At 40.6% G+C, this 23,915-nt stretch overlaps 1 protein-coding gene across 11 annotated transcripts in view; it reads left to right on the top strand.

Moving 5' to 3' along the window:
• The window catches only part of Pard3 (par-3 family cell polarity regulator), a 575,898-nt gene that overhangs the window by 83,294 nt on the left and 468,689 nt on the right, over positions 1–23,915 (top strand). For all 11 annotated transcript variants that reach the window (XM_090319128.1, XM_090319127.1, XM_090319126.1 and 8 more), the window contains exon 2: positions 10,292–10,393. In XM_090319128.1, the coding sequence (XP_090175254.1) occupies positions 10,292–10,393 (102 nt within the window). The remainder of the gene's footprint in view (positions 1–10,291; positions 10,394–23,915) is intronic.

The following is a 23,915-nucleotide window of genomic DNA, read 5'->3' as shown; positions in this document are numbered from 1 at the left end:
GAATGTCCTCCTTAGGTCTCTCTGTGTGAATGCCTGTAGTCCTGTATAATGTATCATGTCCTGGTGCATTTTATTTATTTATTTATTTATTTATTTATTTATTTATTTATTTATTTATTTATTTATTTATTTATTTATTTATTTTGCCAGTTCTGGGCTTGAGCTCAGGGCCTGCGCACTGTCCTTGGACTTTCTCAAGGCTAGAGCTCTACCACTTGAGCCTCAGCACCACTTCCGGCTTTTTTTTTTTTTCCCTATATGTGGTATCAAGGAATTGAACCCAGGTCTTCATGCATGCTAGGCAAGCACTTTAACCACTAGGCCAAACTCCCAGCCCCGCCTGGTGCATTTTAAATCTAGCTTCCACATATGAGAGAAACCATGTGCCCTTGTGTCTCTGAGCTTGGCTTATTTCACTTAACATGATTGGTTCTAGATCCATTCACTTAGATAAGAGTTATTAACCAGAAAGACGGGGAGAGAGCAACTCTAAAGTAAGCAAATAAACCTTAAATTTTTTAGAATGTAAAAGCTGAATTTTTCTCTTCAGGCCACACATTCTGGGTTTGTGCCTGCTGCTGCTGCCGGTCCTGCTGGGTGGTGTAGGCAGACTTAAACTCTGAGCACCTGTCAGTTACATGTTTACAGGGGTTGTGGAGAAACTCTGCCTAGTGTCTCCCTGGCAGGGACTGTATGAGTAGGTGGCTTAACCCAGCAGGGTGCTACAGGAGAAGCAAATGAGTCAAGCCGGAGTACATGCAGTGGTCTGTGCTGTGTCCAGGCTCGGTTGCTGGTTCTAAAACACCCGGTGAATGTTTCTACCTCCCAGCCTCTGTTCCAAGATCCCCCTAAGTGAAATGAAAGTGCCCTCTATCCTCAGTATTTTCCACAGTTTTTTAATTCCCAGACCACTTGATTGGTATTTTTATGATTGGTTTCTGTTGGCAAACTTTCTGCTTTCTTATGGCCTGCTTCCAATGATGACTCTTAAAGGCATAGAGAGCAGGAACTTCCCCGTGGACTTAATTATATCCTGCTATCTCAAAGTGTAATTCCTTTCAGGTTCACTGACAAATTGTTTTTCCTTTTTCCCTCCCTCCTGTTTTTTTCTCTTATCCCTTCCTCCTTCTTCCTTTCCTTTCTCTTCTTCCTTCTTCCCTCCACCCCTTTTTGTTGTTGTTTCTGGGGATTGAATGCAGAGTCTTGCACATGTGAGTACATTCTTCATGAACTACTACATATGTTACATCCCTTCTCCCCAGTGTTAAGATGTTACTGCAACACAGAGTACATATTGTAGAGGTGTGTTCCATCATTAGGAGTGTCTCTGACTATTCTAGCAGGAGTCTGTCTTAGTAATCTGAGTGGATTGTGACCCTGCTACCTGAATCATGGTTTCCTACGTTTGTGGTGTATTCTGCAGCTGTAACAGTGAAGACCAGACTCTTAAGGTTGGAAAGCTAGGTAGATGGATCCACACAGCTTAGAACTCTGCTGTTGGGAAGATGCATACATTTACAAATGGGCGTGCCACAGAATGTTGTAAAGAAAGTTTGAGTAGTTTAAATTTTGTATTGTTCTTTTCAGGTTCACATTATGCATCTTTAGGAAAAGCTGTCTTTTTTAGGACAATACTGTATTGAGTGTGTTTAATTTTTGCTAAGTAATATCTTAAACTGTAAAGGAAAGTATGTTCCTCAGACATAATCCAGCTCCTTCATTTTTACACAAAAGGCCTGCAGTGCCCACAAAGAGGAAATGACTTGTGCAATGTCAGGCCACGTAACCACACAGAGTCATTTTATTGCCTTTTCTGTGGTTACTGTTAGACAGGGCAGCCAGCCATGGGATGCCCAGTCACCAAAGTTCCATCTGCTCAATTCATGTGTCTGCAAAGCTTCACAGACTTGTTTAGCTGCTATTTTGTTTCTCCCTCACCTGATAATTTTATAGTTATATGTTTTATTGTTGTTTTAGGTAGTCTATTTTACTAATTACTACTTGTATAGTTCTATTTTGCCCGAGTTCCTGTAGACCTAATTTGTTTTTCCGCACGCACACAGGATTCCCTCCCTCCCGCCCTCCTCCTCTCCTCTCCTCTCCTCTCCTCTCCTCTCCTCTCCTCTCCTCTCCTCTCCTCTCCTCTCCTCTCCTCTCCTCTCCTCTCCTCTCCTCTCCTCTCCTCTCCTCTCCTCTCCTCTCCTCTCCTCTCCTCTCCCCTCCCCTCCCCTCCCCTCCCCTCCTCTCCCTTCCCCTCCCCCTTCCCCCTCCCCATTTTGCATTTTGCATTTTCCATTTTGCATTTTGTCAGTCATGGGGCTTGAACTCTGGGCTCTTCAGCTCAAGCCTACCACCTTACCTCTGGAACCACAGTGCCATTTTCTAGTGGTTAATTGCAGATAAGAGTCTCACTGACTTTAGTGCCTGGACTGGCTTTGAACCACAATCTTTAGATTTTAGCTTCCTGAGTAATTAGGATTACAGGCGTGAGCTGTGTGCCTGACTTCTTTCTTTCTTTCTTTCTGTAAATCAGAAACCTTTAAATATCCTGTAGCAGATTATCATTGCAAACTGGTTGCATTTGTGGTTGTAGTGTTTTCTGCTTGAGGGATGACATTGTGTTAAATTTCCTTGAGAAATAGCTATGAGATTCTGTGCAGCACCATTTCTAACAAGGCATAAAATGAAGACATAGGTCATTAAATTTGAAGTATTTCTAAAAAGGAAAACTTTATAGGTTCTAGCCACATACTTCAGTAGTTGAGAATGGTATATGAAATTAGCATATGCAATGTTTACATATGTTTCAGGGTACCTTCGAGGTAGTATGTTTACTGGTGAAATCCCTGCCCTAATCAGTGCCTACAATACAGTGACTGTTCTTTGAATGCTGGCTGAATGAATAACCTTCACACTGATCAGGATGTCTTGTAAGACAATGTGAAGTGTTGTGGTCCCTGAGGTGTCGTGAACACATAGAGAATTGGAGCAGCAAAGAGACCACAGCCTGCGCCATTCACGTCTTGTGTATTGATAAACCTACAGAACCCTCTGTTTCTTCTACTTTGCCCTCCCCCCCTCCCCCCCCTGCCCACGGAAGGTCTTCACTTGGCACTGGGACCCATTCTTTGGCTGCTAAGGATGGCCATGGCGATGGGACCCGGGGCAGGGCTCTTGAAGATCCCATCACAGATCCCATCACAGATACCAAGGACAGAGCATCCTGGGAGGAGGAGGGGCTCACAGCTGGCATCAGCAGTCCAGAAACACACTGGGTCCTCCACGGGATTGCGACCTGATCCACTCTCTTAGTGCTGCTATTTGGGGCCTGCTGCCTGCCGTGGGGCTATCCTGGTGTCACGATGATGCTGATGAGGTGCTGTGGGACCCTACCCAGGCTCCCGTGCAGTGTGAGATGTGCTGGGTTTGGGTGCAAGGGTCACAAGGTCAAGCTGGACAGTTGCTTGCACAGACTTGCAAGGAGGAAGGCAGCGGTAGGTACAGAGCCCATTGTTTGCCTGTAGTTCCTCCTTCTCAGTGATTTGAGGAACATTTCCTCTGAGTCAGTTGTCTGTATGGCCAGGTGTAAGGAATTATCCATGTATGATTAAGTAATTTGAGAGAATTTCTTTAAGAAGGAAAAAAAAATCAGGACGTGGATTTTTGGATTAAGTAGTGTGAAGGGTTCCATAGGAGCTGTCTTGAGTTTGTTTTTGTTTATCTTTGAATTCAGAGGCATTTGTCATTTATCATATTTCAGTGAGGTTTTTTTTTTTTTGCAGGTCAGGAGAATTCCTTTCCATCTGAGTCGGCCTCTCTTATTGGCTGATTAGAGAGTAAACACTAGGGTAGGTTTTCTTTTGTTAGGCTGGAGGAGTACTTTAAGGATCTTTTGGATTTATTTTTTGGTGGTGGTGGGGTGTTACTTCTTTTAAACATATCAGAACTTCAGTTTGCTTTGAACATTTCATACACTATAATAGTTTTTGTCTTAGCTTTTTGTGTGCTGGTGGTTCAGAGGCAGATAATAGAATTATGATGTGTTTATCTAATTTTTCTTTTCCTGTAACTTTGACTCCAACAATACCTGGAGGAAGACTGGAATACAAGGTTGCTTGAATCTGTTTGTCTTTGCAAGGTCGTATTTGGCATTACCTCCTCATACTGTAGATAGTTAAGTGTATTACCCAGTGCGAGACACTGTTATCATTTCTTTTTTTTCTCCTTCTAATTTCAGAAAGTTTCTTCTCTTGGTTGAAACTTTCATTTCTCCCTTCTACATTGACCCTCTTGGTAAACCTGTTGGACCCTCTTGGAAAGGGTATAGTGTGTCTTAAAGGAGGAGACATCATTTTTTTTTTTTTTTAAAGTCTGAGTCATATTTAAGCTTAAGCTCTTCTTGCTTTGCTCTTTGGCTTTGGGTCTATGGATACATCAGACATGTCAAGTTTCCTGATCTTTGCTCTCCACATCTACAAATCTGCAAACTTACCTGCAGGAGAATTAGGAAAAGGCTCGCTTGTGAAGGCCTGTGTCACAGAGGCATGCTCAGTAATTCTGCTCCACTTCTGCTTCCTTCACAGAGTGTGAGTGAAGGCAGGGAAGGAAGGGATTGTCCCATACCAGCTTTCTGGGAGTTAAGGCACAGATTGAAGATGTATTTTTGGTTCTGGATAGCCATGTTGGATTTTAAGGACTTAGTTTAGATATATTGTATATCTACCACCTTTACACTCTTCCCTCCTTCTAGCCCTGCTCTACCAGCCTTTTAACACTCCCTCCCATATTTTTACATCCATCAGGACTGGGGAGGGAGTTTGGCCAGGTGAACCTTCATCTTGCCCTCCTTTTCCTGGGATAGCATATTTGTGCAGGTGAGCACTTACCTCCATGTAGGAGTTCAGGCCAATCAGGCTTGAACTCAGCTGAGGGGCTGAGTGTAGTGATGCTTCCATTTCAGTTTGGGTTTTTTTTCTCACTATATGGGACAAGTATCTGAGCTCTTCTTTCCCCACATGGGAGTATTTTCAGGAATGCAAGCTAGGAAAACCACATATCGTTTTTTGTGCCAGCCCAGTAAGTGGAGGATAAGGAGCACTGTGGATAAGGCATACCTTTTCCGTGGCATTTCTTTTGGCAGTTAGGACAGTACAAACCTGGGTTTGGTGATGAAATTCTCCAAGAAAATTTGTGTAAATTCTTTTCTTTACACAATAGGGTGCTTGCTTTCATTTTTCTCCCTTTGGTATGCACTATTTAAACACAGCACTTTGTTCTTTGTTCCATGCTTACAGAGAGCTGAAGATGGGCCCTCCCTTGGGGATCTTATCTCAAGGAAAAGAAAACACCGTGCATGTACAAGGGAAGACTAGTGACTCATTTGTGGTTCAGATAAGCATGTTAGGATTGGAACCTGTATTACAGAGGAGGTGGAGTTTGCATTAGACTTGGAAGGATGAATGTAGCTAGGGTACTTGAAAGTATGGAGAGAGCATTCTAGCTGTGGAAGAAAGAATTGTTAACTTATCCCATGTTTTTGGAGCATCTGCTTTGCTTAGTCACGGGTCTGGGTTCATTTTAAGTTATCAGCAGTGGAATGGCCCAGGGTCAGAAGTGATGAGGCAGCAAGCAGTATGTCATGTCTGGAGGACTAAGGGATGATTTCACATTTTGGGAACCTTGAAAGGCAAGCGTGGAAAAGGCTTTGTATGCTTGACTCAGGATGTTGGAGTTTGACCTTAAGAATGTAGTGAGTCATTGGGAATAACTGATAGTACATAATAAAAAGGACCATTTGTGACAGTTTATATGGTGGCAAGATATAGGACATGATTTAAGAGATGATCATCTAGAATCTAGAAGTGGGGGAATGGGTTATATTATGGTTGAAAATAAGAGATGAAAGAATGAGAAATGAAAAAAAATGCCTTCACACAGGTTATTTAGGATAGTAAAATTTAGAACATAGTATTTGAATTTTTACTGTGGGAAGTTGGGAATACAAGCAAGCATTTCCAGCTCATAGGAAGCTCTACATTCAAACTACAGCATTTTAATTGCTGGTTAGTGTTCGTGGGTTGGAAACACTCAGTTTCTTTTTGTTTCTACTTCATGTTACTGCAGATCAAAATATTTCTCGACATTGTGAGTGATTAGGTAGGTAGATCTGTACAATTGTAAGCATGTTTATAGAATGGTACCAAATTCCACCCCATCCTGTGGGTACACGGATGGAGCACTTGCTTAGCCTGGGTAATGCCCCAGTTCCATTTTCATCAAGTGGGAACAATTCATTGCTCAAGCACAGTAAGAATGATTGCTTCCTCCAATGTTCTTATGAACCCTGGGTCAGTGTATTTGTTTCAAGTTGACCCCATGGGCTTGTTGAGTGGGAGGCATGGTAGGAGACAGGAAATTCTGTGACAAGATAGTCCCAAGACACAGCCATGATTGCTCTCTACTTTGTACTGTCTGTGCTGAAAAATCTACAAATTCCATTCCACAATCTCTAAATTGCCAGTGTGGGGGCTTGAACTCATGCCTCTGCTTGGCCTACCACCTGAACCACACATCAATATTCAACTTTTTGCTGGCTATTTGGAGATAATGGTATCTACATTTTGTCTCTCCGGGCTGTGTCTAAGTCACAACTCTCTGCTCTTAGTCTCCAGAATAGCTATGATTATAGGTATGTGCCGCATGTGTGTAAGTGTATACATGTACATGGATATATGTATGTCTGTGCATGCATGTATACAGACATGAGAGAGAGGGGGGGGAGAGGATGAACACAAGCTATTTTAAAGTAGCAGGCATTAAGTATTGAAGAACACAATTCCTGAGAATAACAGTATTTTCTTAAATAGCCACAAAAACAGGTTGAAGATTGAGCTTTCCCAGGTGGTACTAATACAGACCTGGATTACTGCTCTAAATCATGGATGGGATAGAGTAGTTGAGTGGTTTCTAAACTCAATGTGTTCTTAACAGCACAAACCTTTCTATTAAAGACAATATGTCTTAGCTGTCCTTTTCATGTACTGTACTTAAGCATGGAGAGGTTAGGAGTGGCTTGGCAGACAGAGGACAGGCACCTCTGGCCCTCCTATTGGAAACCATCAGTGCTAGTCTATTTGGAAAAGTCTGGGAGGTGAACCAACAGATGCAGGTGGACCCTGGCTGGCAGATTATTATTTCTTGTCTCTTGTCAGCATCATGTTCTCTGAGCTTCATTTTTCTCATCTGGAAACAGAGAAGAGACATCTTCTCTTCTCCATGCATGAACACACACACACACACACACACACACACACACACACACACACACACACACACACACACATGCAGATGAATGTCTTGGTTTGGTGACTTCATGGCCCTATCCCCCATTTGTTTGGAGGAATCGAGAGGCTTCCATGTCTAATGGGCAGTATTGTTCTGTGGGTCTGAACCTTGTACTGTCTCATGCGATATGACTTAGGGAAGGTGATGGACTGCACCATTCCAGAAAATGACTCACCGGAGCTGGAACTTCACCTTGGTTTCCTGTTGTCATTTTTCTTTTTGATTGTAGGGATAAGTGAGGGCATCCACTCTTCTGTGGAGGCAGCGAGTTTGTGGTTTACTGTGAGGCAAGGCACTGGGGCTGGGTGCAGCTGAGGATAGACGTGGGGGTGAGGAATGCAAATATTTCATAGTCATCTCTCCTGTGGCAATGGAGGTTGTTATTTGTTGTTGAATATCCACTGTGACATCTGACTGACTGTGTCTTGTATATTTTTGGAGCAAACAACAACAGCAAAAATGTATGACTATTTAACAGTGTCACTGCAAGAAAACCAAAAATGGGCTAGAGGTATATTTATAGTCTGTATTGGGATATCCTGGTCAGGAAAAGCTCTTAGAGAAGAGGATGCTCGATAAAACTTAATTACTTGGTAGAGGTAGCCTGGACGATGAGAGTGGATTCTGGTGTGGCCGTGCTGGCACTCTGTGGGTTTTTTTTGCAACTTCTAATGCAGGTTGTGAAAGAATGCTAAGGAAAAGATTGTACTACAGCAAATTCTGAAGGATGTAGGCATGAGGCTAAGAAACTCTTTAGGTGAGGATTTATTTAAAAGAGGTGGCTCCATTGCTGTACAAGCTCTGCAGGTAACAGTCTCATATGGAGAGAGAACAATTTTAGGAAACTATTCTTTTTTTTGTATTTTATTTTCATATATTTTTTATTGTAATTAATAGAAGGGTTACATGATATTTGCCAGATAGATGGTGCATTAATTCCCATACATTGATACCCTTTCACATGACCTTCCAAGACATGTGAAAGGAAACTATTCTTTAAAGAACAATTTTCTTAAGCCATTTTTGGCAGTTCACTTGCTTGCTTACAGAAGCGTTTTAGAAATAGAAGTTGCTATTAGGTTTACACTGGAGCTTGCTGGGTGGTGATGTTGTACCTTACCACCTTTTCTAGGCGGCCCAAACATGATAGCTAAAGGACACCTTTTCCTTTCGTGCCTCAGGACACTGATTAGTTCCAGTCTCATTTGGAGAGTTGGTACTCTTTGGTGAGGAAGACTGGAAATCAGGACTATGATTTGCATCAGGACTTTGTTCTTTGCAGCTCAACAAATTTCAGAATGACAGATTATGAGGCATTGACCACAGTGGCTTAGGAGAGTCTCTTAGGAGTCTCCTTGGATAACAACAAAATCAGGAAATCACGTGCAGTCAAATAAACCTCACAGATGAAAACCATGTCTGTGTGTGAGTGTGAGTGTGTGTGTGTGTGTGTGTGTGTGTGTGTGTGTGTGTGTGTCCCCGGGTGTGTTGTTACAAAGTCATGCTTGGTGTTCTGGATGAATGACTCCTTTTATAGAGATTTAGTAAGCAGTGGTGCAGATAACCTTCAGGTTATCTACTTTTTATGGTAATGTAATGTTTAGTAACTTAGAAAGAATGTTAAAGCCTGGACTTGTTCTGCAGGTTAAAAAGTGACAAGGAATGGTAATTCTGCATTTCTAAAAATAAGAAATATTCTACTTTAGTGATTTGCTGATATCCTTTTTTTAGAGATTGGCTAGGAGAGCGTCTTAAAAACGTGAAGTTTCTGGCATATAGGAATCCCTTCTTGAATACTTGTTTGTTAAACATGACATTTGAAATATGGTGTACAAATCAATGTTAATTAAATCTTTATCTAAAAAAGAAAATAATGCTAAAAAATAAAGTTGAAGGTGAAAAAAAGAATGTAAAGTTCCTGTCACTAACTACCCTTGGTGGATTTTCTCACCCAGATCTGGGAGTAATCTGAATTTTAACTGTCACTTATCTTGAGTATTTTTCCTACTTTTTCTGCAAGGCAAACCTCTACTAAACATACCTTGTTAGATTGGAAGCCATAAGAATGTTAAAGGAACAATGTTAAAGGCAACCATATTCCATTTTCAATCAATTTGAACAAATACTTTTATGATTTTTGTTGTTGTTGTGGTTGGTTGTGGGGCTTGAACTCTGGGCCTGGCCACTTCAGCTCAGAGCCCTACCCCTGAGCCACAGCACCACTTCCAACTTTCATGATTTTTATATACAACTCAGAAGTGGATAAAATTTTAAATGATGTTCTTTTTCTCTTGTCTCGCAGTCCTATTTCTTGGCAGCAACCATTGCTCATTTTGTGGGGATTTTTAAGGTATTTTAATATGTACATATCCTTGTGTATGTAATGCTGTCTTTGTAAAAATGGACTCAACTTGCATGTGTGGTTATGAGCCTGTTCTGTTCACTGATGGTCTGCCAGTTGCCTCTGACAAGATCCTTTTCTTTGCAAAGGAGCACCTACAACCAACAGGCTGTGCAACCTCATTTTTTGTTTTCAGATTAGCAGATTGTGTAAGTTTTCTGATGCATAAGATGTACTGACTCTGATTTGAGTATTTCTGTAGATTGCCTTGAGAGGATCGTTTAAATAATTCATATATTAGACAATGGGAAAGCCTAATCTATTCTAGAGAAATCACTGTTATGCAACTAGTTTTTCTAGTCTCTGCAATTCCTGTCATAACAATATATTAGCATCTTAGCTAAGAGGAAAAGTATGCATCGAATGACCATTATCACTGGAAAAAAAATGGAAAAGTGACACAAGGCTACATTTAGGGAGCTCCTGAAATGTTTTGTCAGCTGCAGTATTGATGTAGGTGATGCCCTTATCATAGTTTAAATGGTCGCATTCTCTTTTGGTGAGGCTACTTGTTATAGTCGTTACTTCTCTTCTTTTTTTGTCTAGGATCCAAACTACTGGATACAGGTTCATCGCCTGGAACATGGAGATGGAGGAATATTGGATCTGGATGATGTTCTCTGTGATGTAGCTGACGACAAAGACAGAGTGAGTTCAAATCACGTCTCAGGGCAGTTGGTTAAAAACCATTTGTGCCACCCATTCTAGTATGTTCTGATTTTTAAATAAATTAAGAAAAAAAGCTTCTTCCCTGTTGTCAGTCTAAGGAATCTCAAATTTTGGAATTTTAATTTTTTTTTTTGATTGTGGGGCTTGAACTCAGACCCTTTTCTGCCCAGCTCTTTTGCTCTCCCCCCTCCCCCCATGGCTAGTGCTCTACCACTCTGAGCCAAAAAGCCATTTCCCAAGTTTTGAGTAGTTAACTGGAAATAAGAGTCTCACAGGGACTTTTCTGCTTGGGCTGGCTTTGAACCTCAATCCTCAGATCTCAGCTTTCTGGGTATTTAGAATTACAGGTGTGAGCCACCTGTGCCCAGCTTAAAATGCAACTTTTAAAACTGAAGTATTGCATAAAGTTTTCATGGCATCGTCTCCCTCTTACTTTAGCTAAATGTAACCTTATCAAAGCTATTGGACCCTCAGCCTGTGATCTCTTGTGGTTGGCCATCTACACTGGAGCCATGCTTCTACTTCCTGCTTTCTGCTTGCTAATTGTAGATAATAGTCTGTTGATTTGTCTGCCCAGGCTAGCTTCCAACTGTAAGTCCTGAGCAGTTAGCCATCAGCGCCCAACATGCGGCATCATTTTGGTGGCCAAGTTTCAGTGTAGGATATGGGATGTATGCGTTCTGGATCTAGTGCTTGCCCAGAGATGTTTCTTGACAACTGGCCTTCATGTGGCGCTGTTCTGCTACAAAGTAAGTGAACATGTTTCAGGTAGCTGAAAGCTGTCTCTTCCTCTGCCATTATTTAGGGTCTTCCTTCACTCTGAACACTACCTTCAGTGTAGCTTGTAGTTAAGATACCACGACCACCCTTGCAAAATCAGCATTACCTTTCATGCTCCTCCTTTATTGTCTTCACTTTTGTGTTCTTGGAAGGAATAGGAAAGGAGGGGGGAGGGATAAAGAGGAGGGAGAAAGACATGGGATCGGCAGTTCCATCCAGTTGATGAAATGTCCATGCAGTGTAATTTTATAATCACCAGGGGTCTGAGAAACAAATTCGATCAACATATATGGTTAAACTGAAGATGTCTCCTCCACTCCTGACATCATAGGGTCAGTTTGTGCCAGGTCTAGCAGACTAAGGGAACATATCAGAGAGGCATAGTCTTAAGTGGTAGGTATCAGGGTCTGGGGAACAGTAAGATAAGTGTTTCAGTAACAAATCTGAGGTACCAAGAAGCAGTAAGGTACTCATTCCTGTCTTTTGATAGAATTGCTGCAGAAGGTCAGACACACTTAGCCTAAGCAAGCATATAGCCAGCGTTTCCTGTTGGTATTCATTCTTTATGCATTCACATTTCCTACAACTAGAGACAGGGTTAAGAATTTTTGGCAGTATATGGCTTTGCCCATGTAAGCCAGCCAATTCTTTATTGTATAGGATGATGAAACTTGGGGCAGATTAAAGGAGTGATTTGGTCACACATCCTTTTGTGTTTGATGTGAACTGAAAATTGCTGAAGGACTCACCATGATCCAGTGTCTGGCTCTAGTGGTGCCATTGCAGCTGTGTTAATTATGTGATACCCATCGCCTCATAAAATTTCACTGTAAGAGCACAGGTATTAAACTTGGGAATCCAAAGATCAGAAGATGGTAAGATGATGGAGTTACTCACTCTGCTTCTTCTGGGCATTTGCTAGTGGTTGAGCCTTTGCCTCATCTGCTATCCCTTCACTTGTTGTGCTTTGGTCATAGCTGTTTGTGGGCACGGCTATTGGGTCTTGTTATATTTCATTTTTGACATCATCAGGCCTACTTCAACTTGGCATAAGTATTAAATGTTTGCTTGAAATCTTAAGGAAAACAACAAAAAACATTCTAGATACAAGTATTGTGTACATTTGGGACATTTGATTCATCATCATTTTCTATAGTGGAATTTGCCCCCATGTAGCCACTGTGAGCTAGGAACACATTGTGTCAAAAAATGTGGAATTTTCGGCCCACTTATGGCATTTGATGATCTTTTCTTGGTGCCAATTCTCCCAGTTACCAGGGTAATTCTCAGACATGCCACAGGGAAGAGTACCATGTAGACACTGAAACCATAGTCATTTTGGGGTGTGGTTCTAAAGCTTAGAGTGATTACAGAGATTTATGAAGAATTAATACAGGTGCCTAGTCTCAGTGATAATATTAGGAAGAGATGCACTAAGGTTGTGTTAGTCACAACCTTAGTCATCTTGGTCATCTTTATGCTTTCTATTTTCTTCCCCTCTTCTCCTATGGTAGAGTATCTGCTTACCATGTGTGAGCTCCTGGGTTTCATCTCCAGCAAAACACACACACACGCACACACGCACACACGCACACGTGCACGCACGCACCTACCTTCTTATAAGAGAAAACTGGAAAATACATGGAAGGAAATAATCCCCTACAAAGCCAAAGCTCATCACTGTTATTGAGTGAGCTTTGTATTGACCCCTCCCATCCCTCTCTGTCTCTGGCTCTTGTGCACCTGTGTGTGCACGTGTATGTGTTGCATATATTGCATGCATGGGCAGGTACTGGGGCTTGAATTCAGGCCCTTGTGTTTTTGCTTTTTTTTTTTTTTTTTCCTGCTAAAGGCTGGAGCTTTCCTTCTTGCACCCCACCTTCACCTCCAGCTCTCCCTCCCCCAGTTCCTTGGTGATAAGAGTCTCTTGGATTTGTGTGCGTGGGCTGGCTTTGAACCAGAACCCTCAGTTGTCAGCCTACTGAATAGTTAGGATCACAGACATAACCCATCAATGTCTGGCTCTGGTGTGGCCTTGATTATTGTTTAAAGTCTCTCCCTAAGTTCTTACCACTTCTATGTTCCCTCTCTATACACTATTGCAAACTTAGACACCTCAATAGATCATAAAATAGTCATATTTAGGGGTCATTTTCTTTTACATGCTAGTTTCCTGAGAGTACAGCTGTCTTCAGAAGAGATTTTAGGTGTCACTGACCAGGTGCTTAGAATTGGGTTCTGTTCCTGTTCCTGCGGGTGAGCAGCCAGAGAAACTCTGCCTCTTAGACATGTCATCATTACACCTTTGTCCTAAAGTCTCTGAAGACGTGGTATGGACCTTTTCTTTATCAGGCTTAGATGCAGTTCTAAGAATGACATCACTCAGCGTGATGTCATATATACCCAGTGACCTGTTTTCCACTACCTCTTTCTTGTCCTTTCTAATGGAAGGGTTTAGTGAAAATAATCTGAACTCATGTTAAAGAGTGTGTACTTTGTATGGAGGTCCTGGCCTGGCGAAGGACTGTGGAAGGGATCAGTGCCTAGAAGTTCTTAAGATTCATCTGAGTCCAGGATTTTCTGGGGACAGCGTGGCCATTGTGTCAGCACAGTGCTGGGAAAGTGAAAGTTTAAGGAGATGTGTGGGGTCATGGGTGAGGGACAGCCTTTTGTGTGTAGGAGAAAAGCTAGCAAAGACATTTTGCTCACACTCCCACCTGGCCTCTTGTCTTATTTTTATTGCTAAAATCAGAGATTTTTATTTGCAAGCTATGATTTTACTTGCTTTCTCAGCAAGTCATTGAAAAACTACCTGCAGCAAGGTGACAGTGGAGGTTTCTGGACTGATGCTGGGTAGAACATGTGTTGTAGATAGATATTCAAAAACGCAGTGTCAGACATCGCTAATGCTGACTGAATACAGACAGTCCTTTATTTTCAGGTGGAGGATGGTTAGTTGTGCAATTTGTAGATGAGCATTTAGGATGCAGGCTTTTCTGTATCGATCCTTTGTATTTTAGAATGGGAATTACTAAAATGACATGATTTGGTGAGATGCAATTTTTAAAACAATAAGTAATTCTTTAAAGAGTGGATTGATGTCTAAATGATAGTGAGATTTAACAGTTTATAATTGACTTTAGTGTTACTTTTTAAAGACTGTGCTTTTCTTTCTTTAAATGTATGACCTTATATGTGTCTGCTAGGGGAAAATATTTAATATATTCCTGTGTCAAGAATATTAATTTATCAACATCACATATTGTGCCATCTTTTGAACAATAGCCTGAAAGAATAAATCAAAACAAGCATATTGAATGGAGGACCTACAGCCTCTAATATAGCTGAGATTGTAAGCATATTTCACGGTATTTTACTTATTTATTGTAGTCAGATTCCACAAATATTTGTCTGGGCTGGTCTCAGGTCACAGTCTTTATATTTCCGTACTTTACTAAGTAGCTGGGATTACAGGCATAAACCAACCACGATGTCAAACGGTGTGTTTATTTTTATTTGTATTTATTTTTTTCTGTGTAGTGTATACCTCTAATGTACAATCTGCCTTGGCCTTCTAGATACGGAGATTATAGGTGTGCAATACCACATCCAGCTATCATTTCCTGCTTTTATTTTCCCTCTATTGGTAGCACTGGAGTTTGAATTCAGGGCCTTGCACTTAATAAGCAGGTGATGCACTGCTTGGGCCATGCCTCCAGCTGTTATTTCTCTTATTTTTGAGATACAGTATTTATCTCTGTCTGGTTTGGACTATGATCCTCTTATTTATGCTTCCTGCAATAGCTGGATTGTCAAGCATGTAGCACTGAGCCTACCATCATTTTCTATTGAGATGGGAGTAGTATCACAAGTTGGTTTGCTTGGGCTGGCTTTGATTCTCCTAATCTCTGCTTCCTGTGTAATTAGAACTATAGACATGAATACCTTGCCCCTGGCCCCCTCATTATGTTTTGATGAATATTTGAGATGGATATTAAAAGAAAAGGATCAAGTAAAACATAGCTCGAATGCTGAATCATATTGAAATAGCTTAAAAACATTAAGAAGAGAATATTTTCAAACTGAGGTGCTGAAATAATTTAAGAAACAGCATATGTAACAATGTCTTTGGGAAGATAAAAATAACCAAGCAAATGCTGGTAATTAATTCAACCAGTTTACTGTGTGCCAAGTGTTGTAGAATGAAAGTACATATGGTCCTTGTTTTCTGGGGTCTAATAGTTTGTATTCTGTGAAGAACAAAAGTATTGCAAATGTTAAGTGAGTGCACAGATAATGGTTGTGGAGAAAAGGAGTAGTCCATTGAGAGACATACCAAAAACCCTGAGCAACTCAGACTGCAGCAAGCTTCCCCTGAGGAGGAAAGGAAAATGCTGCAGGGCTAAGTGAAGGTGATCATTGTCAGAACTGGACAGGAGTCAGTGGATGGGCGAGCTCGTCAGGCTTGATGACAGAAGGTAGAGCTTGGAGATCTTTAATGAGGCAGTAAGTGCCAAGGCAGGGTGGCAAGACTGGTGTTATTGAGGCTGGTGGGTTTGTTGCCTTGAGGCATCAGGCAGGTGATTAATTGGGACTGAAGCCTACATACCTTTGTGAACTAGGTGTAAATTTGTTAAAAAAAATCAGGTTAAGACAATGTTTAGAATATGATCTAGTTTTAAGAGAAATAATCATGTCTTGTGGTAAAAGTTTGAAAGACCAAACTTAAACATGTCACTAGTAGTTATGTCTGAGGATGAACTCAGACGTATGTGTGTCTGTGTGTATACAAACACATATACACATATACACATATGCACACATGTATGTACACTTATACAATCCCCAGACATACCCCAATTATAAGTATGTATATGTATACACAACACACACGTATGTGTATTCATACACATGCGTACACATATGTATATATGTTTGTCTACGTGTATATTACTTAATATTTTGCAATGATTCTGTTTTTGCTTACCTCCCATATGGAGAAAGGTAAAGCAGTTCTAAATGTGGTTTAGAATAGAAACATCTTTTTTAGAACTTTAATATGAATCGACAAGAGGAAGAGAGAGATCTAAAAAGTTTGATAGTGTGGAATTGAAACAATTTGTATAAATAGACCTCTGTAATGAGATGGCTCGATTAATTTTCTCTAAATGGATTTATTTTAGTGATGCTCCACAAAGGAGCACATTTAAATGAATCATCAAGTAGAATGCTAAGTGGCTAATTAATTAATTTCAAAGACATTTTCCCCATCATATAAATATTTTATGGGAGCTGGCATGCCCACACTGCTGCACTGCTTGCTTGCGATGAGAGAGAGTTGTGGGTGAAGGGTGTGAGAGGAGATGGAGAGTAGTGTGAGGGGAGATCTGGAGGGGAGGGAGGGAGTACATGGCAGTAGATATAAGGGGAGACCCTGGTGAGAGGGTATGAGGGAAGATGGTAGTAAGGGGAGTGAGGGGAGACTGGTGATGGGGAGTGGATGGAGTCAGAGGCACAGGGTATAAGGCTGTGGGGAAGATATAGAGTGTGTTGGAAGGTGGTTGGGCCTCCCTCTTTGCTGCATGGAGAAATGCAGACCCTGATAAGCAAAGGTGCCATGTAGGTAGGCCTTGCCTGGGCAGGTTGAGGTGGTTTTCATGTGCGGCTATATTACACCCAATACTAACCGCGATTTGATCTGCCTGGAGCCTGCTGACTGTTTCAGCCAAGAATGAGTTAAAGGGACTTCCTTACACTTGATGTACACACTCACACCCTGCTGACTCCAAGGTGTTGCTACACCTTGTTTTACTTTTGACATAGCCTGTCCAACTGGTGAAGGTTGTTTTAATTTGGTGAATGGAGACTGCCTGGTTTCCTAGGTGAGCCTGGAATTCATGCTACCATATGCAAAGTCTGTGCAGTCTCTGCCCTGCTTGGAGGATTATTTATCTTAATGAGCCCTGTCCTTTAGGTTCCCACCTGTTTCAAGGGTGTTATCCTGTCCCGAAGGCTGAGCAAAACAATCATATGTTGTTTACTTGGGTCTTAAGGACTGTTTCTTTGGGGCGCCTTTGATTTTGTGATCAGTTCAGAAGCCCAGATGTACTGGATGTGGCCTCTGTGATGGACGGAGGAGATGGAAGGAGGAGCAGGGGTAGGATCTGTCGCTCTTTCTCTGCTGCCTCCAGGAAGGACTCCGTGAAGGCATTGAGGGTTTTGAGGTCTTTGAACCTTACAGTAGCTGCTTCCAAACCCAGAAGAAAGCAGGTTGGTGATGCAGAAATGTCTGACTTTGTTAAATTTCTTTTGGAGTTGAATGTTGAATGTAGCACTTATTCTTTGTGTCCTTAATATTATTTTTAAAATGAATTCTTGATGAACTTGGACATAATTCATGGCATGAAAATCACTCTGATCTTTGCTGTGACTTCAGTCTTTTGAGGAAATGTTTTATTTGTGCCTGTTCATGTTCTACAGAACTGTGACAGGTGTATCACAACTCTTAACAACTGTCAGGTTACCAGAAATCTTTGCTTACTAGTAATGGAATCTTCTACTAAAATATGGTGTTAGTAAAGACCATTATGTTACCAGAATGTCTTGCTAAAGGGATTAGATGACTTTCTGATTAACAAAGTATTAGAATTAAAGCAAATTAGTGCTTATATATTTTCATAGGCTATTTATAGGATTGGAATGTATTTTTCTGAAGGCATACATTGAGAGTACTAAGAGAAAATGATGGGAAGTAAATCCAACTCTTGGTATTGTGCTTTATTCTTTCTGTGTTGAGTATATGCATTTAGATTGTTCGAATGGTATGTATATATGCACACATATATAGCATATCTTTAACAGTATTATTTGTTAAAACTTTTTTTATGGTCAGTTGTGGGGCTTGAACTCTGGGCCTGGGCCCTGTCACTGAGCTCTTCAGCTCAAGGCTAATGCTCTACCACTTGAGCCACAGATTACAGGTGTAAGTCACCACGATTGGCTCTCTGTTACAAGTTTTTAATGCTAATATTTTTAAAGAGGTTTTGTAACTATCAAGAAGAAATAGTAAAAGGCTAAAAATAAAAATAACCCCTCACATTCAAAAATGTGATAACCCCCTTTCTTGTTTTTGTATGGGGTATGTGTGCCTTTCAGTGGTATTTTGATAGAATGGCCATTTTTGATTGCGGTATCCATGCCAGAAGAATTACTGTTTCAAACTTATAGATAAGTAACTCAGAACTGTCTTCTTCTGAAATCTCAAGGTCAGATTGAATAAGTTGTTGATTCTGGCTAGTTTATGAATATTTGCTTTGGGCACATCTGGTGTAGAGTAGACATCAATGTTGAGAGATATTACCCATTGTACACTTGGGTGCTCACATCTCTGTTCCATTTCTCCTTTATTTTTACTCTTAGCATAGGGGACATTGACATATTGGAAATAAATCAGAAACATTCCAAGCCTGAAATTTTTTTGTGTGTGGGGAAAGGTCTTACTGAGATTTGAAAAGAGGATCTCATGCTTGCTAGGTTTGTGTTTCGCCACTCATGCCAAACCTCTAGCCCTTTCTGCTTTCATTATTTCACTATTAAAGTCTCACTGTATACAGGTGAACTTGTACTGTGATCTTCCTATTTGTGCCTTAGATGTAGCTGGAATGACAGGTATACACCTTTACCTCTTTATTGATTAACATGGGTCTTCTGAACCTTTTTACCTGGGCTGGCTTTGAACTACTATGCTCCTGATTATAGTGTTCCAAGAAGCTGGGATTAGAGTTTTGAGCCTATTCCTTCTACCTCTCTCCTCTCTTTCCCTTCCTTACTCTCTTTTCTCCCATTAGAGCTTGAACTCAAGACCACTCAGTCTCTCCTGCCACCCCGCCCCCCAAAAAAGCTGGTGCTCTAGACTGAGAGCATAGCTTAGGGGTAGAGTGCTTGCCTAACATGCATGAAGCCCTAGATTCGATTCCTTGGTACCATATACACAGAAAAAGCTGGGAGTGGTGCTGTGTGGCTCATGGACTTTTCTGCCTGGGATGACTTTGAAAAGCAATTCTCAGAATTCAGCTTCTTGAGTAGCTGGGGTTATAGCTTTGAGTCACCAGTTGGATAGCAGGTCAAGAACTCTATTTTATAGATAATATATTTCCTCCTGAATAAACCATAGCCAAAATAGATATTTACTGGTTAAAAATTATTAGCAATCCTGGGGTTGGGAGTTTAGCCTAGTGGTAGAGTGCTTGCCTAGTATGCACAAAGATCCGGGTTTGATTCCTCAGCACCACATACATAGAAAAAAGCTGGAAATGGTGCTGTGGCTCAAAGGTAGAGCTCTAGCCTTGAGAAGAGTCCAAGGATAGTTCTCAGGCCCTGAGTTCAAGCCCCACAACTGGCAAAAAAAAAAAAAAAAGATAAAATTAACAATCCTGATTTATTTCAGTATATTTCATTCAGATCATTGGTAATTTGACTTATAGTAAAACCTGTTTTTAAAGTTAAAACTTTTGTGTAGAGACTCTAGTATGTTAATTGCAGACATGAATGAGGAAGTTAGGTACTGCCTGCAAGAATTGAGGAACCAGCAAGGTTTAATTATACTTGAACATAAAGGGTGGAGGTTTATTTGTTGGTATTTGACATCTGAGAGCTTAAATCTAAACACACTGTGTTATTTGTTGTTATTAAGGAGGCCACAGTGGCGGTATTTATAGAAATCGAATGTTGACCTACAATTCTCTGCCCAAATCCAATTTGTTTAATTAAAGTATGCTAAGCATTCCTTGACTTCTTGCCTTAAACCCCCATTTTGATTGCTTGTAGCTCTAGTGATGATAATAGTGATGGCTTTAATTTAATAAAGTTCCATGCTGTCAGATAAAATGTATTAATTTTACAGATGAGAGAGATGAGGTGTGGCCTACGGACTGAGCTGTGGGGAGACTCATGCAAGGGAAACACCCATGTAGAGCTATTTTGTTAATAATGGTGTGAGGATCATTGAGAAGAGAAAGACATCTCCTTTTTCGGTCCCCTCTTTAGAGTATTATTCCGGTTGGCAGCCAGCACCTGACATCTAACCAGCCATATAATTTCAGTTTTGTACATCACTTTGTTTGAGAAAGGTTTCCATGGAAATCATAAGTTCAAACTCAGTTTTTGTATACTTTTTCAGGAGAGGGAGATAAAAGTTAGAAGAGTATAAAAATCCTTCTGAGATTTGTCAAGAGAATTGAGAAAAAAATCCCTAAGAGAAACGGAAACCTCATGTATTGGGTGGTTTGCTTGGCCCACTAAGTGAGGGGTTCACTTGACAGCAGGTTCTCTGAACATTCTGGCCTCAGCTAAAACAGAAAGTGGGTTTGAAATAGTTGAAACTCTTGTAGGATGGCATATAGGTGACCCAGTGCCAGGTGTTCATCATTTACTTTTACTCCTACTCTGAGATTATTTATTTGTATAGCCGAGTCTTAGGAGGACTTCCATGTCTTAATTATGTAGAAAACGAAAATCTTGATGTAAGAGCCAGCAGAGCACTTTTAAAGCATTCTGGCAAGGTTGCCTAACAGTGGAATAGCAGTTACTTAATGATTAGGGGGAAAAAAAAAAAGAAATCTTAAAAAGCTATTAGTTAAAAAAAAAAAGCTGTTAGAGGCTGAATGTGCTGGTGCATGCCTCATTGCAGGGACTTAGGAGGCAGAGATAGGAGGATTCTGGATTGTGGTTTGAGGCCAGTTTGAAGAGAGGGGCAGGAATAATGGAGAAGCCTGTCTATAAAAGCAAGCTGGGAGTGGTAAAGTCAGTAATCCCAGCTTCTGTGGGCAGTGGAGTGATAGGACTGTGGTGTGAGGCTAGCCAGAGGCAAAGTGGAAGACCTTATCTTAAAAAACAAACCAAAGAAGCTAAGGGTGTGGCTCAGAGTACCTGTCTAGCTAGTATAACACTGAATTCAAACCTGTGCGACCCCTCCTCTCCACAAAAGAACACACACACTATGAAGAAATGCAGCTGTAATTTATTTGTTCAAACAAGATTTCCTTCTTCAGTCAGCGTACATACAGTACGAAGAACTCAAATTGATGTTCTCTATAGGCAATTAAACTCCCTTAATTAACAAAAGAAATTGGGTAAATTTTATATTTATACAGTCTTAAAAGTTTTAATGTATTGTCACTGTTATGTTTTGAAAGTTGCAAGTTGTTGCTTGTTTGTTTAGAGCTTCTTGGGCTTGAACTCTGGACTTCTCACTTGCTAACAACTTGGGTGACAACCCTAGGAGAGTCCTTGCTTCTTTAGCAACCCTCAATTAATGAGACATTTCCAAATTTAAATGTGACTCATATTTTCAGGGATACCTCCTGATTTTTTTGTGTGTCAAATTTAGCTTTTCTTAGTACTTAGGTAGAAATATGCATGTTAGTAGCACTCTGCTTTCATACACAAACAAAAAAAGAAAAGCCTTTTTTTTTTTCTTTTGCCATAACTATTTTACCTTAGTCTTCCAAAACAATCCTGTTCCCCCAGATTGAAGTCTGATTTGGAGAAGGCTTTCCTGAGTTGTTCTTGGAGAAATACTGTTCAGTGCTGGGCATTAATTATATTACAGGTTTGGTCTGAAATGGAAGCTAAATTTAAAGCAGGCTGAGGTAACTTTGTATTTAAGAAGAGTATTCCAGAGCATTCCTATGTAGCTACTAAAGGACAGTGAAGTATGTATAGATCAGAAAGAGGATGAAATCTGTGACCTGAGACATGCTAAGTGTTTAATGGTTTAATGGAAAGAAGCAAAGTCTTTACATACTGTTTGTTATTTATTACCATATATTACTTGTACAAGAGAAGATTTATTGTGACATTCCCATATATGTATACTTCCCAACCTCTCTTCCCACTAAACTTTATTCTTATTCTACATCTTTATTCCAGATAGAAATCTTGACATCTGCTAATACTAACTGAAGCAGGTACTGGCTATAAAAGTGCAGAAGGATCATCTATCCATCCATCCACTCATTCATCCATCCACTGATTCTTCTAAAGGAATGTGTGATTATTAGAGTAAAGTAAATTTCACATTTAATTAGTTACACTTGATTGCACCTAGGAATTGTTCCTGCTTAACAAAACAAAAGATTACATATGCCACATGGGTACAGGGAATTGCACAGATAGCTGAGTGTATACTCAGCCTGTGGTACATTTTTTGTTTACTTTTTTGGGTTGTGAATGGTCTGCACTGTAATTTATGTTAATATGTGTGTTGAAAGCCTTGCAGTTGTATCCTAAACACTGTTGGAGTGAGTGAGAGATGAAAAATATGCATAAATAATATGGAATGCAGCCCAAGGTTTCCTCATTGGAAAATGGTTTTAGAATTCAGGGCTTTTTTTCAGACTGCAGTTAATCCTTCCCTTTGTAATAATTCATAAGCCCTCTGACAGCAGCTCTTCAGATTTGGACATATACTTGGAGACTGCAGTTCTTACTTGGATGACCAGGAGTTTCTGAAAGAGTATCTGTGGGGTCTGCCTCCGCCTGTCCAGCCAGGTACCCCTGTGACTGCAGTGGCAGGAGCTTCCTGTGTCTTGACCATAACCAGCAGGAAAATGCAGAGATACACACTTCTGTCTTTTTGTATGAGTGACACAAAACTTCAGGCTTGCTAATGATCTCCATTTCTTCACTGTTTGTGTCTCTGAAACATAAGGTTGAATGCATAAACAAAATGATCAAGAGTAGAACCTGCAGTTTACAGATGGAGTAGGGTTAGACTCAGAATTTTATAGCTGATTTTACTTTAGGAAGTCTTTTAGATTGTTATTGTTATAATTGTTGTTCTGGGAGTGTAGCCCAGGGCCTTGTGCATGCTAGGCATGCATTTTATGGCTGAGCTACATCCCTGCTTCTTAATCTAGGAATTTTTAACCACTGGCTGCACTTATATGTACTGTATAATACAGGTGTCCTCTAGATGCCCAGAGACTACTCAGACCTTTGTCATATAGTGTATAGTTTTTACTCTTCACTGCAGAATTTTTGTCATAGGATTAAAAGTTTGTTTTCTGGCACTGAGATTTGACATCAGGCCCTTGTATTTCTCAGCTTGTTGTCTACTACTTTAATTACACCTCCAGCCCAGCTTTTTGCTAGTGATTCTTAGAACTGGAGTCTCACAGAATTACCTGCCCAGGCTAGCTTTGAATTCTGATTCTCCAAGTAACCTCCCAGGTACCTACGATTATAGGCATGAGCCACTGACTGTAGCTTAAAAGCCAAATTTGAGATATGCTTTGGTACCTGTATTAAAGAAAATCTGAGGTATTTGGAGGCTGGTATTTAAACACTCAGATCACCTAAAAATAGGAAAAAATAGCCATTTTGTAAAGGATTCAGTCCTCTGTCAATAGTTTCAGGCTAATTATCACCTCATCTTTTTTCACGATGCATAAATTTGTTAGTACTTACGTCTTTTTTCTTCTCCTTCTCTTTCTCCTCTGTTTTCACCTGTCATATTCTTAAAGCTGCTGAAAGCAAGGGTAACACTGGCCTTGCAGTTGAATGAAGCCCTGCATGGAATGCACTGTCAGCCATACAATTCACAGTTGCACGGATGGTAGATCAGAGAGTGCTTATAAAATCCCCTACAGACACTGTGGTGGAAAGAAGAAGGTTCTGCAGGGAAAAGTGTTTTCAGGTTGGTTAAAATGAAAACAAAAAC

This window comes from Megascapheus bottae, chromosome 26 (genome assembly GCF_031878675.1).
Source record: "Megascapheus bottae isolate mThoBot1 chromosome 26, mThoBot2.hap1, whole genome shotgun sequence".
NCBI classification, from domain to species: Eukaryota; Metazoa; Chordata; class Mammalia; order Rodentia; family Geomyidae; genus Megascapheus; species Megascapheus bottae.
Note: the sequence above shows the minus strand (reverse complement) of the source record. Positions and strands in the feature narration are given on the sequence as shown.